The sequence below is a fragment of the Furipterus horrens genome, unplaced genomic scaffold (assembly GCF_987537825.1).
Source record: "Furipterus horrens unplaced genomic scaffold, mFurHor1.1.pri manual_scaffold_3, whole genome shotgun sequence".
NCBI classification, from domain to species: Eukaryota; Metazoa; Chordata; class Mammalia; order Chiroptera; family Furipteridae; genus Furipterus; species Furipterus horrens.
In genome coordinates, this window is record NW_028327173.1 from 48,455,322 (window position 1) to 48,474,941 (window position 19,620).

The 19,620-nt window shown below is 38.1% G+C and overlaps 1 protein-coding gene across 2 annotated transcripts in view; it reads right to left on the minus strand.

The window, feature by feature from the left end:
* SLC35D1 (solute carrier family 35 member D1) overlaps positions 1–19,295 on the minus strand; it is a 58,712-nt gene extending 39,417 nt beyond the window's left edge. The window contains exons 1-8 of one of the 2 annotated variants that reach the window (XM_090269586.1): positions 18,905–19,295; positions 18,052–18,085; positions 17,863–17,949; positions 17,082–17,149; positions 15,462–15,533; positions 14,805–14,873; positions 12,647–12,749; positions 8,738–8,830 (exon numbers count right to left, since the gene is read on the minus strand). In XM_090269586.1, the coding sequence (XP_090125712.1) occupies positions 8,738–8,830; positions 12,647–12,749; positions 14,805–14,873; positions 15,462–15,533; positions 17,082–17,149; positions 17,863–17,949; positions 18,052–18,085; positions 18,905–19,107 (729 nt within the window). In that variant the 5' untranslated portion in view covers positions 19,108–19,295. The remainder of the gene's footprint in view (positions 1–8,737; positions 8,831–12,646; positions 12,750–14,804; positions 14,874–15,461; positions 15,534–17,081; positions 17,150–17,862; positions 17,950–18,051; positions 18,086–18,904) is intronic. The other variant, XM_090269585.1, reaches the window with a different exon arrangement.
* Between the last annotated feature and the right edge of the window lie 325 nt (positions 19,296–19,620).

Consider the following 19,620-nt stretch of genomic DNA (forward strand, 5'->3'; position numbering starts at 1 on the left):
CCATACTGCCTCATACAGTATTTTGGAGAGCTTTATAGTTTACAAAGTACTTTTGCATACATCATGTCATCTGATTCTCGTGACAACTCTGTGAGGTAAAAACACCAACCCTTATTATCCCCAGAAGGAAATACGTGACTTACTTTAGGTAATACAGCTCATACATGGTGTACCTGAGTCTACATACTCCAAGCCCAAGATTCTCTACACTGGACATTATGTTTTCTTCAGAAAAATACTCCAAATATATACTGCACAATTCCCTTTGGGAACATAATAACTATATCTATGGAATATTAAAATAAATCTCCTGGACATGATTCCATTGAAAGTATAGCTGTAGGATAAGTATGATGTTAACAGTACAATGGAGTCCACTCTCCCTATATAAAGATAGCATTAAAAAAAAAAAACAGCAAAAGCCACTGTTTATTAAGTGCCTATTATGTCCCAGGTTCAGAAATATTAAGTAACTGTCCCAAAATTACTCAGCTAATAAGTGCCTGTACAGCTCCATACCTATCATCGTTCTAATCTGTACTACTGGGGAAAACCAAAGGCGAGGCTCTGACTCGTTTTCTCCTAGATGGCTCCAGTTACTGTTATTGGCTCACTGATTCAAAAAGTGGGAGTTCTAATTCTAGCTCTGTCATTAATTTTTTGTGAGGCTATCATAAAGTCATTACAACCGCTCTAAGCCTCTATCTATATTACCAACATAGAAAACAGCATGCTCCATCTGCCTCTTATAAGAATTGAATGAGAATGAAATGCAGACACCTTAAATGTACACAAAATTTACATACAGCAGAGATTATTATTGACTTAAACTTCTACCATTACCTCTCAATTATAGATTTGCAGGCAAATTTTTCTTTTAAGACATATGTCACACTGAACATGTTCACTGTTAATCAGGGGGAAGATTTTTAAACAAAATTTCTGCCTCTAGAGAAGAATAAAGAAAATGACCTGCTTGTTCATTCTGTGTGACAGAACTGGATGGGCTCTTTGCCACATGGCCTGCAATCTTCAATACTGGCTGAGTGGTGGCTGTGATTACAGATTGAATATACAGAAATGCTTTCTTAGATTACCTTCTGTTTTGAACCAAGTCTCCAGGTCTAGGAGCTGGTGGGAGTAATGTAAATACCACAGGCCAATATGCACCACAGGCGTGAAAAGAATGTGGCATAACCAGCAGGCAAATGGGTTATATGAACTTCCTAAAATTAGGCATTTGGTTTGAATGAGACTTCTACTTAAATAAAAATATTTGGAAAAAGTTTAACAAAAAAAGGTGTTCTTTAGTTGCTTCCATTAAGGAAATTAAGAGAGAAAGGGAGTATCTAAGTAATATTAGGCATTAACACTATATAATCAATAACACAACCAACAGAATCTAGTCTAGGGGTATAATCAGATTTGCCTTATCCCCAATGAGTGATGTCAGTTATTATATACACTGATCGACGGATTCTGGGTGTCTGGACCACAATCTTGGTGAACAATCTGAGGCTATGTCTAGGCTTAGCAAAAAGTGCTATGACTACGTGGTCATATCTACAAGGAGTGCATGATGGCAGCACCGATTCACCACCCCTTCCCCTAATCTAATGAAATCATTCCAACGTGCACTTTAGTATAAGATGCAACCATTCTCACTCTCGGGAAAATGACATAAGCACAGAGTAGTCAATTTACTTGAGATAGGAAATAAATTCCCAATCATAACTGAGACATTTTCTTATATGTTTTGATACCTCCTGACTTAGTATAAAGTCTAAAAATAATGGTTGATGAATGATAACAATTCAATTTTTAGAATTATTTCTCAAAAACACTATGTTGAATGAAACCGAATCCTTACCTTAAAAAGTTAACTGCCGGAAACATGCTAAAACCAAAGATAATGTCAGTGGTGCAAATGCTCTGCATGGTTCTCTCCCCACCTTGGGAAAGCAATCCTGGGTTACCTGCTTGGTTCTCTGCATTACTGTAACCATGTGCCACAACTACTATGCCTTCTACTCCTAGCTCAGACAAGGAATTGGGACTCAGGTATCTTCACTACCTCTGCTAACTAGGCTTTCCCATCTATGGAAAATCTGTGTCTCATGGCAAAACTACACACTCCAGCTTACCAACAAGTCACTTTTATTTGAAAAAGAAATATCCTCAAAGGTGAGAATAGCTAAAAATATTACATTGTCAATAACACGATATACAGACAAAGATCTAATCATTCATAACTGGGCAATAGCTGATTCAACATTCTTGTTATATATATGAAAATACCAAGATCCAGAAGGTAGAAAGGATCTGTCTCCAAGTGGAAAGAATGATTCAGGGTTGGAATCAGTCTTGATGGTCCAAAGAGTGATCCAGAAAAGAGGAGCAACTTTGGAGAGGCTAAAGCAATAGCCTAAAAATTCTTATTTAGTCAGTAATGCTTATTAAGAGACACCTTTAGCTAGATGATTTGTGCAGCAAGTTTTCCTGTAAAACTCATCTGAGCCATATAATTGAACAAGTTAAATAATGAAGACATTATACAATGTACCAGTGCCTACAGTACTGGCCTTGTAAGATCTACAGCAAGGGGTTTGTTCTTCCATCCCTACATGAGAACACCTAGCAGGGTATGCTGTCCAAAGGCCAGGCTCCAATTCCTGGGACGCTGTGAATCACTGGCTTTGTGCTGCAGACATTCCCTTTTGGAGGCAGCAACTAACAAGTTTAAACACAGCCTGTCCTAACTGACACTCTGGGAGTCATTAGTCAAATGATGGTTGCCCCGCCTTTAGCTAGTTAACTAGGTATCTTCTTTAACAGTAAAGCTGACTTTTGCACGATACAGTTTGTTTTTTAAGGAGAATCTTTTAAAGTTAGAAAACATATGTTTTAAAAAACTAAATGCTGAAATATTGGTTCCTTGGTTTCTGGTAAACCCAGGACTCCGAGATTCGAATAAACTTTAAAAAAATTACACACACACACACTAGTTTGGTTTCTCAGAATGCTTTGCAACTACTTGTACAATAGGATATGCTCACTGGGATGAGTTGTTCAATTGAATCTTCCCTTTTAATTCTTACGGTAATTTAGTTTTTTCTTCCTTGGCCTTCCATTCTTGCTTAAAGGCTGTGTCAACCCCATTACTGCTTTGTATAACTCCTGCCTCCCTGGGAGCTGACCTTTCAGAGCCTTCTTATTGGATTCCTGTCCTAACCCCTCTTATTGGATTCCTGTGCTAACAAAGGAAATTTTCCCTCCCCTGCCTACTAAGGTTAACACTGGTATTTGGAGAAAAATAATTTGGATATGATTTTGCTTCAATTTGCATCCTAGGTCAAGAGTATGCAAATCTGAATAATGAGAGTAAGTTAATTTGTCTCACCTCCCCCAGTTATTTTAAAATTTAGGGTTCATCACTGGATAGCCATTATTTATTTTAAAATTAAAAATAAAATTTATACTTTTCTTGTTACTTTTATTAAATATAATTTAAAATACAATCACATGGTTATACAATCAAAATTTATAAAAAGATAAATAACAGAGTCCCCCACCCCTTCCTGTTACCTATGTAGGGATTCAGGACAAGTCACCCAAAGATGTGCCTCTGTGGTATAGTTTATTTTGTACTAAAGGCAACTGATACCCTGGCAGGTTGAAGAAAAATTTTCATCCCTCCTCCCTTAACTACCTAGAAAATTTTAAATTAAGGGCCTGACCGATAAGAGATTATCAGAGCTGTTTCAACCTATCTATATAGTAAAGCAGACTACTAATTATTAAACATGTGTTCTTCTTATCAACCTGCAATGACTTTCATCTTAAGTCCCAAAGTGCAGTTCCTTATCCCTGCATCAGAATGTCATATATGCCTCATTCTAACTTTCTGTCCCTGAACCTCACATGTGTGTGGGGTTCCCACATATATATAATTAAACTTTGCTATTTTCTCTTGTTAATCTGTCTCATGTAGCTTTAATTATCAGACCAGCTAAAAGAACCTTGCAGGGCAGAGGAAAGTTTCATACTCCTCCTTCACACCCACCCTGTGTTCTCTCTCTTTCTTTCTCTCTCTCTCTCACTCAAACACACACACACACACACACACTGGTGGTTACTTCATTACTTTCATGTATGTTCCAGTTTATTTACTTAAATAGTGAATAAAATGTATGTGTAACTATATTCTTACAGTTTTCATTTTACTCAAAAGGTAGCATATCATGTGCACTGTTTTACACTGTGCTTTTTCATTTAACAATTTATCTTAGAGATCTTTTCATTCAACACATAAAGAGCTTCCATGCAAACAGATCTGGGTCAGGAAAGCCAGGAGCCCAACAGATGAGAATAGTTTATCAGCTCTGGTTGTCAGGAGTCAGAATAGCAGCCTCATCTTCACACCAGCATGCCTTCTACTTCTCAGAAACTCTGTCTTGGCCCTGGAAAGGGCCCTACCTGATCCACCTACTCTGTTTACACATGACAAAGCAACGTAGGAGAAGGGTCCTGTCCAAAGTCAGACCATGGTCAGAAAAAGAATTAGAGACTGCTGGCCTTCTGCCTTCTGCCTTCTGGCCCCAAAGTCTCTCTCCTATACCACTTATTTTAGGGATCTGTCACTATCTGCAGAGTAAATTTCAAATTCCTGTATTTAACACTGGCCCCAACTTAGAAGGAAGCAGGGTGTGCTATGGTGGGAAGTGTGACAGCAATAGTCATAGAGTCAGGAAATCTCAGTTCTAGTACTGAGCCCTCTTTGGGCCCCAGTTTCCTCATCTGTGAAATAAGAGGCGTGAACCAGATGCTAATGTCTTTTCTAAAGTTTCTGAAGTCTTTGATTTCCTCCTTCTAACCATACCAAAGAGTCTGGTCCTTCAGAAATTGGTCTCTCAGTCCTACTGAGTGTCTGCTCAAATGAAATTCACAAAGATGCTTTCCCTAACCATCTTACCCAAAACAGGACTTCTCCAATCACTCTCCTCACCTTAGTTCTCGTTGTAGCTGTGTTATTATACAATTATGAGTCTATCTCACCACACTGGAACACAAGTTCCTTTAAAGCAGCAATGCGTATTTTTTTTTTTTAACTTAGAACAGCACCTGACACATAACAAACACTTAATAAATATTCAGTGAATGAAAGAAATATGATTATTTGTTAAAAAATTAAGTAACGACAAGGCTGAGCTGCAGAGACTCCATATCTAATACTACCCTCAGGTGTTTCTCACATTCAATAGCTGCTTCTGTAGGTAAGCCCTGCATGAATGTCCCAAACAGCAGAAAATATAAGTCAGGGAGGGAGCAGAGATATAGTCAGGCAAGCAGCAAGGGAGCTCTTTGGAGTCACACAGACAGGCTCTAGTTCTAAGCTCTGCCACTGTGCAACCTTAAGTATGTCCTTAACCTCTATAAATCAGATAACAACCTACCTCACAGGTATACAATGAGGGTCAGGGAAAATAACTTATGTGAGAGCATCTTGTCAGGCACAAGGTATCATAACCTATAGGGAAAGTATTACCAAAGGCCAGAAGTAGGCCCACATTGTTAATATGGGAACAGCTTTACTTAAAGATAAACTGTCACATGAAAAAGGACCCATTCTTTAAAAAATGCATGCACATATATGAATGCCTATCCATGTATAGGTATACACAGTTTGGACAAAAAGCACAGGTTGGAAAGATATACACTGAAAATGAACCTGACTTACAAGGAAACTCTTACCTGAAATCCTGCCACATATCTCACTCTTTAATGTGAACTCTTTTTGCCAAACTTCAGACAAACAGCCCACTGACTACCATGAGACTGAACGTTCCAGTGGAACGAATAAATGGCAACTCTTGTAGGTTGCATCTGTGAGCCTCTTGGACACATTACACTGTCTATGGCTTCCACTCACTGTTTCTGTGCTGGTTAATAAAAGCAAACCACTCAACCACCTCTCTAAGTTATAGCTCGACAACATCCCCTAGAACAGGTATTACTTGTTGCGTTTGGCATATTAAAAAAACCAAGCCACATCTCCTTAAAAAAGCCAACCTTGCTTGATATTCAAGTCACATAAATTTCTTCCTAATCTGACCTATAGTTGTGACTGATGGACATGCACTTTGGTACTAGATCTTACACCATCTCTGTAGACTAACAAATGACTTCCTTGTGTGGCAAAAACTAGGTTCTATTTCTCATATATTCCCAAGAGGACTTAGCACGGGGCTTTCTTAGCACAAGGAAGATACTCAGAAATACTAATCTGAATCAAACTTAATTCTCAGAAGTTTAAAAACAGAGTCAAACTTAGAATTCTCACTTCTAAGTTTCAAATTTAATTCATAACCTACCAAAACAACACTGATTATTCATATCACTTACATTTTAATTCAGTGCATAGCCAAAGCTCCCCAAAGCATTCCATCCCCAACAAGGAAACAGAGTCGACCCTCTTCCACTGTATACCCCACAATGCACCCAAAACATTTCTCCCACAAAACCTATAATTGTTTATTGCTCTGATGACAGGTCTGCTCCACAAGGTGACTGTATGGTTCTCAAAGGTAAGAATACCGCCTAACTCATCTTTTTCTTATCACCTGAGCCTAACACTGTAAGACACACAACAGCCCTTAACTATCTGAGAATGTTAGAAGGACAGTAGGTTAAGGAGAGAGTGTAAGAAAAAGATCACGGATTGGAAGACTGCCAGCCGGTGAGTCCATCCACGGCCCAATAATGTGTTATTAGGAACCATATTACTATGATAGTAAGAGTGAGAAGGAACAAATATGTAAGACCCAAAATACTGAGAGAGTTTCATTACAAGACAATGAGTTCAGTTTCCATAATTGGGATGATAATTAGTTTATCATCCCAACTTGAAAGTTTAGATGAACCATTATTCTTCCAAAATAAATCTTTCTTGTCCTTTGCCTGGCATCTCACAGGGGGGGAAAAAAGTACTCAAATTTCACTCCTCTACTTAAAAAAAGAAGAATAAGAGGAAAATCTAAAATCTCATCCTAATATAGGTGACAAAGTAATTTTTCCACAATCAGTAAACATTCTTATTATACTGAAGCATTTCCAATGAAATGTGTTATTGAACTATGAAATATGCATGAAATATGCACGTAACTTCTAGTTAAATGATAATCACTCTGGAATGAAGAAAGTTCTCCTTTGGTTCAATTTTTGCAAGTAGCTACTAGTCAGTGTTTCAAGTTAATGACAATTCTGTATTTGCCAAATGTGTAGAATAACCTAGATACATTAATCCTTCCAGCTTTCTCATGTACAGATTGGCTTCAAGATTTGGAATCGTCTGTGTTGCCAAGAGGGGCCTGGTTATTTTACATTAGGTTCTTGCCTCAAAGCTAAGGAGTAAGGGTTGTTTCTGCCAGAGTCTGCTAGAAGAAAGCAGAACACCGTGGAAAGACCACGGCCTTTGGAATCAAGCTAGGATTTAAATCCTGACGCTACCACCCACAGACAATGTGACATTAAGCTAGTGAGTCTCTCTGAACCTTTATTTCCACATTGACAAAATACAGATAATTCAAACTTTCTAAAGCTGTTATGAATACTACATTATATAACAAAGTGACTAGCACATAATAGGAACTCAATAAATGTTAGTTTCTCTTCCCACTTTTTTTGCAGCTACAAAATATGTATTTTATTAGAGTAATAGTTGCATTTCCTACTTTGGTGTCATTTGTAAGCCTGCTGGCAGCCAGATCACACAGTTCATTTAAAATAGTTACACATGTTCAAGGTGAGCTAAGCCAGTTTTTTCAAAGAAAGTTCTTGATGAAAAAAAAAAGAAAAAGAAACAGCTTCATAAGCAGTCAGTCTTCTCCTACCTTTGACTCAAGAGCAATTTTTTTAACTACTTTCAAAAATTTATTTTGGCTCCCAATGATTTGTGTGAATTGTCACTGTTATTAGAGTAAATACCCAACACATCTATTCTGAGAAACTACTAGCCGGGGGAATCACTAGAAGGAATCTCAGTACAAAAATCCTCAGTAGAATTCTAGATTTCCACTTACAGAGTTTGCGAATTCTAACAAAATGGTATCAATTTTTTGCCTATGAATATGGGCTTGTTTTAGGGGAAAAAAAAACAACTCTTGTTTGGATTTATTTTGTTCCTTTATTTTGGATTTATTTAGCTAAAGATTTGCAGACAATGAGTAAATTATTATATTATTTGCTATTTATATGATTAAGTCACCACACAGTGCTAAATATCTCCTGAGGAAAAAAACCAGGTTAGGATTTAAGCCAGGGTGACAAATTTTACACCAAAACATAGAGGTTCTAGTGATGCCTAGAATTTTGCTTACGTTTGAAGAATTCTACTATTTCAAGATTTTTTATTTTTCAAGGAGAATTTGCTACCATTTTATAGTTCAGTAGAAATGTAAAAATTCCCTTCCCTCATCCTTCTGGGACATAAGAAACGGAGGCTAGTTGGTGTGCACTATTTTTATGTTGACAGCCAGAGCTATTTTGGGCCACTTTAGCACTATCCAATACCTATGCCAAGAAAAAAGGTTACCATGACATTAGCAAGTAAAAAGTAAATGATCAGTTTTTGGTCACTTAATAAGCACATTATTTAACAGTCCCACCATTTATTTTTTGGTTATAAATAACAATACAATTAAATAACATAAGCCATTAAACCATAGTTAGAAAGTCCTACCTTTTGTGCATCTCCTGTAAAATATGCAATGGCCAGGGTGGGCAGAATCATAAATAGTGCATTGTAATAGAGAAGACCATATTTTCCCAGCTCCTAGGATAGTAAATAATTAGGTGTTTCATTTGGTTCTAGCAAACAGATATACAAAACCCTATATAAAGTACCACCCCTCATCATACACACAGACACACTCCTCCCTCACAATATATGCAGCAAATTAGGCAAGTCAGAAGTTTTCAAACATAAAGAAATAGTCTAGGCTTTCAAAAGAAAAAAACAGACTTATAAGTTGTTAAATTTATGTAAAATAAATTCCTTGAGTATTTAAGATCAGAGAAATAAAAATGAAATCAACTGTTGCTTTTAAAAAGTAATTAGGAAGGAGGTTATTTTGAACAGATACACACATCTCTATAAAAATACCTCCCACAGACCTTCCCTTTCCAGAACTGAATCAAAAGTCATCAGGTTAGTTTGGGCTTTCAGAATCATAACAGAGTGCCATTTAAAAGATCCAGACACACAGACTCACACCTACACCAACACAGACATAACTTTCCAGTGAAGTATTTCTGAAAATGTGTATGTGAAGGGCATTAAAAATTAAGGTTATTATACCTACAATTCCTAAAACATAGTATGATTAGTTGTAACCTCGGCTACCAGAGAGCAATGAAGGACCACACGCATCTTCAAACACAGGGAGCCTATGAGAACTCTGGGTCTAACTCTGACTCACACACTTCTGGGACATTCATGAGGATGCAGAGTCACCAGAAAAAGTAGGCTAGAGTTGGGACAGTGAGGGGTGGGGAGGCCAGTGGGGTGAAGCCGTAGTGAGGATAGGAACATGATATTTGCCTAACTTCTGGGACTGAAAGATCACTGAATTATGTAAAAAAAAATCAAACTACCTTCTCAAAAGAAGCTTTGAAAGACTGGAAAGAAATATCCAACAACAGAAAACTAGTTGACTAGACTATTATGTAACCATACAATGAAATATTATGCAGCCACTAAAAATGTTTAATAACACTAAAAGGCGTTCGTGAAACAGAGCTAGACAAAAAATATAGATTAGAAAACATCTATCATTGCTCTTCTAAAATTTTACACAGAGTGTATACATGCACACACACACATACTAAAGGATATCCACCAAAACAGTGCTTCTCACCTGATGGCAGAAGTAAGGAAGATTTATACTTTCTTCCTCTTGCTTATCTATGCTTCCTACAACCTCTATTACAAATATGTATTAGTTGTGTGATTTCTTTAAAGTAAAAAATGTTTTAAACTCAATAGCTGCATCAATGTCTGAAATGCAGCACTAAGTTTTTATGCCACATGACTCATGCCCGAAGGACCACGATTATAAGCAGATCTGAAATTATAGGTAATAAAACTCTTGATTTATTAAAAGCTTCTCCATGAGACCTTACTGCCTCTTGGATCAACCAAAAAACTGATTGCTTATGGACACCACAACCATCAGTGACAAGACACACTTCATTTCTAAGGCAACAAGAAAAAGCCATAGGACAAAACAGCCTTAAACAACAAGTACCCAGTCAGCTAGACATGAGTGTTATCCATCTCTTAAAGAGGATGCCTACACACGACCCAAAGCACACACACACACACACCATTCAAACAACTGACAAATGCCAAAAACGTAAATACCAAACTGTTCTGTTTTTCTTTCCACATTTTAACTGTTTTGAGTATCTTTTACCTTTCCTTCTTAAGAGAGAGTACAGACTAAAATTTAACTTAGGACATCATCATAAACATGCGTTATTACATTGTGTTCTTATATGGTTTTTCCCTGAATGCTGTGTAATAGCCCCTGAATCATTTCTGAGTCCTTTCATCTGATTTTTATAGTTTTTCTGTTTGTTTCTCTTGTTTTTAGCTGACCTTTTATACTGCTGGTAAGTCTCTCTCTGCCTCTAAATAGAATTCCATCCTCTAGTTTGTTGATCCTAATCCGGGAACTATGAAAAGCAGATCAACATGCTTACAGGGTCTCATACAAGTTAAGCTGCAAGTCATTTCTGAGTAAGAAACTAAAGGGCTCCCCTGGAAATAAAATACTCAGAAGCCATCTTTGCTTTTTTCTAGGTTCTGGGATATACTCTAGACTCTGCTGTTCAATGTGGCAGCCACTAGTCATATGCAGCTATTTCAATTTAATTATAATTACATTAAACTACTAATTCAGTTCCTTAGTTGTACCAGTCACTTACCAAGTGCTCAACAGCCACATGTGGCTAGCGGTTACTGTTAATGGACAGCAGATATATAGAATATTTCCGTCATCACAGAAAAACTATATTAGTACTATTAAGACAACTGAGGCTGTTGGATAAATTAAATGTTACTATCCATACCTATTTTCCAAGGCAACAAATGGGCTGCAGGGGGAAAAAAAGAAGAAGCGGGACAAAACTAAATTTCTAACTGGTCCCTTTTCTTAAGATAAAAATTTTTAATAGTAGCTTCTATAAAATGCAATCATCATATGGAGTTGTCAAGGCAAGTACATGGAGAACAAGACATAAAAAGTATGTTTAAAGAAAATTTGTTGGAAATAGATCTATACTGTCTCTAGTTTTTCAAGGATATTAAAAATAAACATTCTAGCTCTGGCTAAAGTGTCTCAGTGGATTGAGTGCCAGCCTGCGCACAAAAGGTCACTGGTTCGATTCCCAGTCAGGACACATGCCTGGGTTGCAGGCCAGGTCCCCAGTTGGGGGCATGAGAGAGGCAACCAATCGATGTACCTTTCACACATCAATGTTTCTCTCCCTCTCTTCCCCTCTCTCTCTCAAAAGAAATAAATAAAATCTTTTTTAAAAAATAAATAAACATATTCTGACGATAAGAGCTATTGGGATGGCCATGCGTTTTTCAGTTCTTTCTGGAGAAGGCAAAGCACCTTGCGAAGACGATACAAACTCAATACTAATACTACTAAAGAGTAGGGAGGCATTAGTACTTATGATCTGAACTCCAAAAAAGGACCTGAAATAGTTTCAGGAACACTGCACATATAATAGAGCAGACGAAAAACTAAGCAGATAAGGTCATCTGACTAAAGAGAAAACATGGGCTGGAAAACAAGATAAAGCCCTGGTCAGTTACAATGAGATAAAATACACCAGCTATTCAGGAAAAACCATGGTAACATCTAAAATAAATATCTCATGTGGGACCTCATATAGGATACATCATGATATAAAGGAAAATTCCTTCAATAACAACTCTGTGACATATAAAGCTCAGTTCCATATAGCTTCTTCTTATAATAATGCAATCTTACAAGTATATTGTAATGTAGTAAAGCAATGTGGCTCAAATCCTCAGCTTTCTGATGATCTGACTTGGTTTAAAAATAAAATTTAGTGTGTCTATATTCAAAGTATATAGTGAAAAAAAGTATAGAATAGACAAACTAACAACAAATATCTTTAAAGCCTTTGTGTGCATGCTGCATGTTGAGAGAAAAGAGCTGGGTATATGAAGTTCATGTTTATGAGATCTAGGCCAGGCAACTTGGTGTTGCCCCCGAGAGAGAAAGCTCCTAATGCTCTCTAAAGTTGCCCATTATTTGTATGACAAATACACAAAGTCCATTCTTTTTCTGCAGCCCTTTCCAACATCACTTCTCCTCAAATCTGCTCAAGGGCTCCCAGGTATTTCTTTCTTGCCCAGGTCCCTCACCAAATCCTCTACAATACAGCCATGAACATTTATGACACTTCTCTCTACCCTCAGAGGTCCTCTGTTTCTTTCCCAACCCTCCTAAGTATTTTTCTTTCTTCCCTGCTTTTTCCCTGATGAATTGACATCATCATCCCCAACATTAGTAAACATCTCTTAAATAAACTTTAGATTGCCACCTACCTTTGAATCTAATTTTTGTTTTACGTATGCACCATTTGCTGCTGTCAGGACATCGTTTATCAGAATAAAAACATATCCTTCCAGATCAAATGCCAAGTCAGAGCTGCAAAACATAAACAACACTTCAATAACAAATTACCTTCAAAGAACATGCATTTAATTTGAAATAGGTCTGAATACAGTATTTGCAAGAACATTTTCTTATCTAGGTACATGAACATTAGGCATTTTATCAATTACTAGTATTTCTTGATTTCTAGCTATAAATTACAATTTTATACTCAACAGAGTCTTCAGAAATGAGAAGCACTAACACTTAAAATCATTAGCAATAAATAATCATGTCAGTTAAATAGCACACTGCTCTGAATTCAAAATCAGACAACAATAACAAGCAGCCAAATTTGCTATTACTCTACATCTGAGGCAGGCAGAAGGCATAAGAGCTCAATTTTACAGGTAAGGAAACCAAAAGGATGAAGTGTTAACATGTCATTTTCCAAAGATTAGGCTACCTCACATGGGTGATTGGGCTATGAGGTGGAATTTTTTCTGAAGTGTGAGATCAAGCTACAACACTGTCCAAAAGCACACAGTAGGAACTCAAAAACTTAAATAATAGTGTAATGCACCTATGTGGTATATTTAGTGGCATTAGGGGAACTGAAGTATTCTAGTATTTAGAAGAAATAAGAATTTATTAAACTCAACAGAATAAATGAAAATCTAAAAAAAGCATCCCTTCACATTTTAACACTCTAGATAAACAGTGGTTCCAAATTCTGTGATTTTGCAAAGATACTACATATTTATATCTAAAATTCTACTACATGGAACCAGACTCCTGAGTTCTATGCCATGGCATTTTTAGGCAGAACTAGCCTAATGCATACCTCTTCTTTCAAGCAGCCTGACAGTCCCCTAATTTCAGACTCCCTTCCTCCCAATCTCTTTCCCAAGTAAAGGTTCTAATTAGACAAGGCTGGTCCAGACAGCGATCCCCCTCAGACACTTTGCAGGCCAGAGTTAGCTCTCTGAGGAACTCCTATTGTTTGGCTCAATTATGGATCCCACCAGCTTCAAGAAAATGCTTCAGGACTTGAATCACATAGAATATTTCACCAAGGAGGCAATAATGTCTAGATGGAAAAGCAGTTAGCTATATAATGAAATTCTAGTAACCAATTATTCTATCCCCCCCCCCCTTTTTAATAACAATGAAATTTCACCTGGACATTTAGGGAAAAATAGAATTTGACTTACATTTCTCACACCCCTCTCCCCATCTATACCACAGGGATATAATGAAGGTAAATGAGATAATCCAAAAGGTACACTGTAACTCCCAAATATAAAATATATGTCAGACAGAATTTGTAGCATTATCTATCCCATATATGCATGCCCTGGGCTGAGTACAAAGTTGCAGAAGGCTTCTAGCCATCATTTTAAGTTTCTGAGTCTTTGGATACACATTTTCTCCATCCATTTGAAAACTAAAACTTAAGAACAATGGAAAAAGCTTTAATAATTGAATAAACTATCTAAGTTATAGCATTCGTGATATATCTTGAGGTCAAATAAAGCAATTCTATTATTTACTATTCCACAAGACAAATAATTCATTATCACTTGCCTTTCCAGAGACGCTGTTTTCTTTAGCGGCATACAAAGTAAAAATAAAAAGCCACATAGTTTATAAAAACATATGGGCTCTGGAGTCAGGCACAGATTCAAATTCCAGCCAGTTCTGTGGTTTACTAGCTATATGACCTTCAGCAAGTTACTCAGTTTAGGTTTTAGTTTCCTCAACTATAAAAAAGAAAAATTACATCCATGCCTTTCAGAGTTGTGAGTACATAATATGTATAAAATGTCAAACATATTGTGTAGCACATGGTATGTGCTCAATCAGTAGAAGATAGCATGATAAATCCAAAATTACATAAATTTAATTTTTAAGACTCCCAAGAACCTGATTTTACTAGCCTTGATCTTAACAAATCCAAGAATATTTAACTATTTGAAGTCTTTTGGATTCTTCAAACACATGATTCTTACTTAGCCTATAAAAATTATCTTTATTGTAACTGATCATTATCAATAATTATTGGTAATTTCTAATGTACTCAAAGGTTTATATAGGCCCTCATCTTACCTGGCAGCCACAAAAGCTCCAATAATCATTGCAAATACAGTCATCTTAATACTCCAAGAAAAAGTCTTCCTACAAAATAAAAATTTTACATACATACACATAGGCAAAAAAAAAAAAAAGAGAGAGAGATATTTTCTTTTAAAAGAAGTTATAAACATCCATATCTTAAATGTTACCAAGTAATTGGATATTTAAAAGAACCCCTTTGATGAAGCAAAAACTTATTTTATTACATAAATATCTAATTTTTTCATTATTCTTATCATTTGTTATTACTGAGTTTGAATTTCAGCATATCAGGATTTCTTTAAATAGAAAAGGTCAACACATTTGTAGTAAAAGTAGCCAAGATAGGAACACTATTTAAAAACTACACTAACCAGGCTTCACCCAGTGGCAGGAGTAGGTGTAAGAATTTCTGAAAGTATATCTCATGTTCAGACAGGTTTCAAACTCCAATTCATAACCTTCCCAATTATTGATTCCATAAACTATCAATTCTTATAGCAAAAGATAAAGTTGCTTAAACTTTCTAAAAGATAAAGTAGATGCCAGACAAATAATTTTAATATTTTTATTAAACAATTATTATGCTGGGTACCTTGTCAAAGTGATTGAACTTTGTTAAAGACTAGATATATTAGAAATTTAGCTCACTTGAGTAAAACTCCTTCAGCAAACATTGTAAACAAGATGGAGAACCTTCTCAGAACTGTAAACATTGGCAAGCTGCAAAAAATTAAAAATAAAAAGATAATTAGATAGTTTAACAATTTATTTTTTAACTGTTTGAAAATTAGTATTTTAAAATAATGCTAATCTTTTCCTTCCATTATGAAAATTCCATGTTGACTAATTTGTGATTAAATTAAACACTTATTTCTCTCTAGAAATTCTTATTTGAAAGCCTGAAAGGGTTGCTTTTAGAAAACTACTAGAAATAAGAAACAGCAAACTAACTCTAAAATGGTAAAGATCATACATCTATTAACAAAGACTAGTAACATCCACTTTATTTTACTTATTATGTACACTACACACCCTGAAGAGTAACCATGTTAGTCTTTAAGAGAAAAAGACCCCTTTCTCCTTTCTTTACTGTACTCCCTTCCTACTCCTGGCCCTCCAAATAACATCTACAATAATCTTACTCCACCAGACATTCCTTAATTGTCCTTTTGTGGAAGTAATTTTGTCTTTCTCTAAATTCTGAGAGTATTTTGCTTGTATTGATGAAACATACAGCCTCTTGTAATATAGCCATTTAAGAATATATGGCATCTCTGAGCCAAGTGCCTTATATTTAGCTGCCAATCAAAGATAGGGTGTGAATGAATGAATGGATGGATGACAACAGATGAAAAAGAGAAAACTCTTATTAAGCAGCCTTCGCAGCAGGTCTGCATTTCTTTCTAGGTGGGTATGAAATGGAAAAGGATGACAAATCTGACTTCCATGGAACCCTCTCCAGAGATGTCATCATGGTCATCCTGTCAAGTTTCTTGTGTCTAAAGAAAGAAGTAAACAACACTTTGTCTCTGATCCTCAGAAATCTCCCTATTCTGCCTTACAATCATCCAGTAAGTATGCCAGGGGTTTAGTTCCTATGGAAGTGGTGAAGCCATGGGTTTCTTTTAAATGGTTTCCTTGTGTGTATAATTTTAACATCACATACACTCAATACATACTGTATTCCTTAGGTGGACAAGCCAACAATTGGGAGGTTAGAGGATAATAAGACAGTGTTGTCATTGAGTAGAGAGCTATAACTTCTTTCTAAAAGTGATTATACTGCCTCTACAGTTATATAGTCATGAGTAAAATATTAATCATATTTAAATCAGGGTTCCATTTTATGTTATTTTAACTACCTCATGTTAAAAGGAAAACTACAAAAGTTCTCATATCCACCCTCTGATTTTGCTTGTGGAATCTGTCAAAAATATAATATACACAAATTGTATTAAAGAATTTAATTCCCTAGTATATATCCTTTACTATGATAGATCTGGGAAAATAATGAAAATCTCCTACCACAGCATTTCATAACATTTTAAGACTTCTATCATCAAACTAGGGGGTAAAAATCCAAAACAAAAATCCTTTCTTTTTAAAGAGCTTGAACTAAAACCTTTAGTGTAATCATTATTTAGTAATAAAAGCTTTCTCGTCCTTCGTTTATTTCAGATCAATAACAATGTGTTAAGTGTTTAACATTCAAGTACAGTTTCAAAAATACATTTATTAACCTCACTAGTAAAATAAAGTTATCCATACTTCAGTTTCTTTGTGCTGAACAGTCCTGTGATTTGGTTCCCAAAATATAGTAGAGGTAGTGGAAACGTCTAGAAAATTTAAAAAGGAATAACAAAACTCAATAATAAAGATAGCTAAAACAGGGCCTTTCAAACAGAAACAGTTTTGTTTATATGATTAAATTATTTCCCTTTAAAACACAAGATTAGTTTTCATACACAATTCTGGCCCCTCCATATAGTGCTCAAACAACATTATTCCTGGATAAACAGCACTGCTATGGCAGAAAGAGAGGGGAGAGCATGGGGGGGGGGGGAGACAAATATAAATTTGATCAAACATGTGGGACAAACACATTGTTTACTTTAAAATATGATAATGTATTAGCCCACAGCTCTAACGTCAGCAGAAAAAGGAAATGCATTTGAACTTCATGAGCAGTCAAGCAGATGCAGACAGAAGAATAAGAATATAAACCCGAAGAATAATGAGTGAAGAACACACTGGCTAGATTAAATGTAGAAAACGCAAAACTGCTGTACCCCCCCAAAAGTGTTCATTAATTAAAAAATAATACATGGTTTCTTGGGGTTTTTTTTTCTCTCTTAATTTTAAATAGATTGTAGAACTTTAAAAAAATACATATTACAACATTTATTCTTTACCTTCATTATATTCACTCTGGATAGGGCAATTTTAAAATATGCAAGGCACTGATTAAAATATATGCAGTGATTTCTTTTCTGAAAATAAGGTATTGTTTTATCTATCTATCTATCTATTTATTCATTTATTTATTTACCTTTCGAGGTACATTGCTGTCAAGGTCAGGAAACTTGACGACTCTGAGCGTCTTTCCCACCCAGAGAACTGCCACGGTAGCCACCATCTGTAAACAGAACACAGATTTACTGTTCCACATATAAAGACACACACACACACATAAGTTCTAAGGCCATAAACCAACGCAATGGTGAAGATTCCAACTAACCTGGCCAAGTCCAACACATAGTGAGGAGGGAAATCTACAAAATGGTAGAGAGAGAGAAAAAAAATCAGAAAAACTCAAACGTAGGTCGGCGAATTTAATTTGCATACCGGCAACCTGAACAAGCACCTTGATACAAAACACACTAAGGTCAGCCTCTAATCCAAGTGAGAAAAATCCCTGCGGGTAGCACCCAACCCGGCTGCTTTTTGTAGCCTCCGGCGGCCACTTGCCTCAATCAGGTCCCATTCTACGATTTCAGTCCGCTGCCTGCAACTGTTTTTTTTTTTTTTTTTTTTTTTTAAGGAAGTGAAGATATGGGTCTCTTAAACGGTTTCATGCCTTCAAAGCAGAAATGCTTCTGCCTCAGGGTTCCAGTGACAGCATCAGGCTCGCTTTAAAAGGGCTTGAGGACGCGCACGTCCCCACAGGCTGTCATGAATTCGGAAACCCTGGAGCCCCGGTCCCCGGCCCCGGCTGGAGAGGAGGGAAGGCATCCCGCACTCCAATCCATGCCTGGCACGCACGGGGGCCAACAGGTCACCGAGCAACTTCACTCCAGCGCTCTGAAGGGGAGGGTTTCCCAGGCGCTGCTCGGTGGGCAAGGCCGGTAGGAGCATTCCGAACGCGGCCCCCAACGCGCGCCGGGCGCTGGACCCCCATCGCCAGGCCGGGGCGCCCAGCCGGCTCCGCGGCCCGGGCCGCGTGTCAGCCGCCCGCCCTCCCCAGCTCCCGGCCAACTTTGTTCAGCTTTAACTTTGGCAGCCAAAGTCCAGGGAGCCGGTGTCCCGCCACCGCCGCCGCCGCCGCCGCCCGCGCCTCTCCGCGGCCTCGGCCGCTGCCGCCTCGGCCCTACCTGTAATTGGTGAGCACGCTCTTGTTGACCACCACGATGAGGAAGGAGCTCACGCCATAAAAGCCGGCGGCCAGCAGCTTCAGAAACACGGTCAGCGTTTCGGCCGACGCCATCCCCAGCTTCTCCTCATGTCTGTGTGTGGAGGATTTCGCGGGGGCTTCTCCTTTAACTCGGGCATGCTGACGTCTATGAACTTCCGCCATAGCTGCGGCGGCGGCAGCTGCCTGGGAGGGGAGCAGCGGGCGGGCCTGGCGGCGGGGCCCAGCGGCGCGGGGGCTTGCGGCAGCAGCTCCCGGGGAACTCGCGGGGCTGGAGCCGACCGACTGGGCCGACTGCGAGCTCTCAGACTCGGCTCCCCGCACTGCCGCAGCCCGTCCCCGCCCAGGGGTTCACACCCCTGGGACTTTGCCCTGGCATTGTGCAACGCAAGGTCAGAGGGTAGGGCTGTGAGGGGCAAGGCCTGGGCAAGGGAATGGAAAGGGCCTGGAGAAGGGGCACCGGCGACCCTGAGTGCGGAACGAGGGGGAGAAGATGCCAAAGGAAAACCACTTGGGGCCTCGAGAACGCCAGGCTGCAAAGCACAACCAAGGAGCGACGCCTCCACCTCGCGCCTGCGCGCAAGCCGCGCTTGCTCTCCGCGTGGCCGCGCACCTGGGATAGGGGTGGCTGGCGGCTGCGGAGCTGGAAGCCGGGTCTCCAGATAACGCGCAACAAAG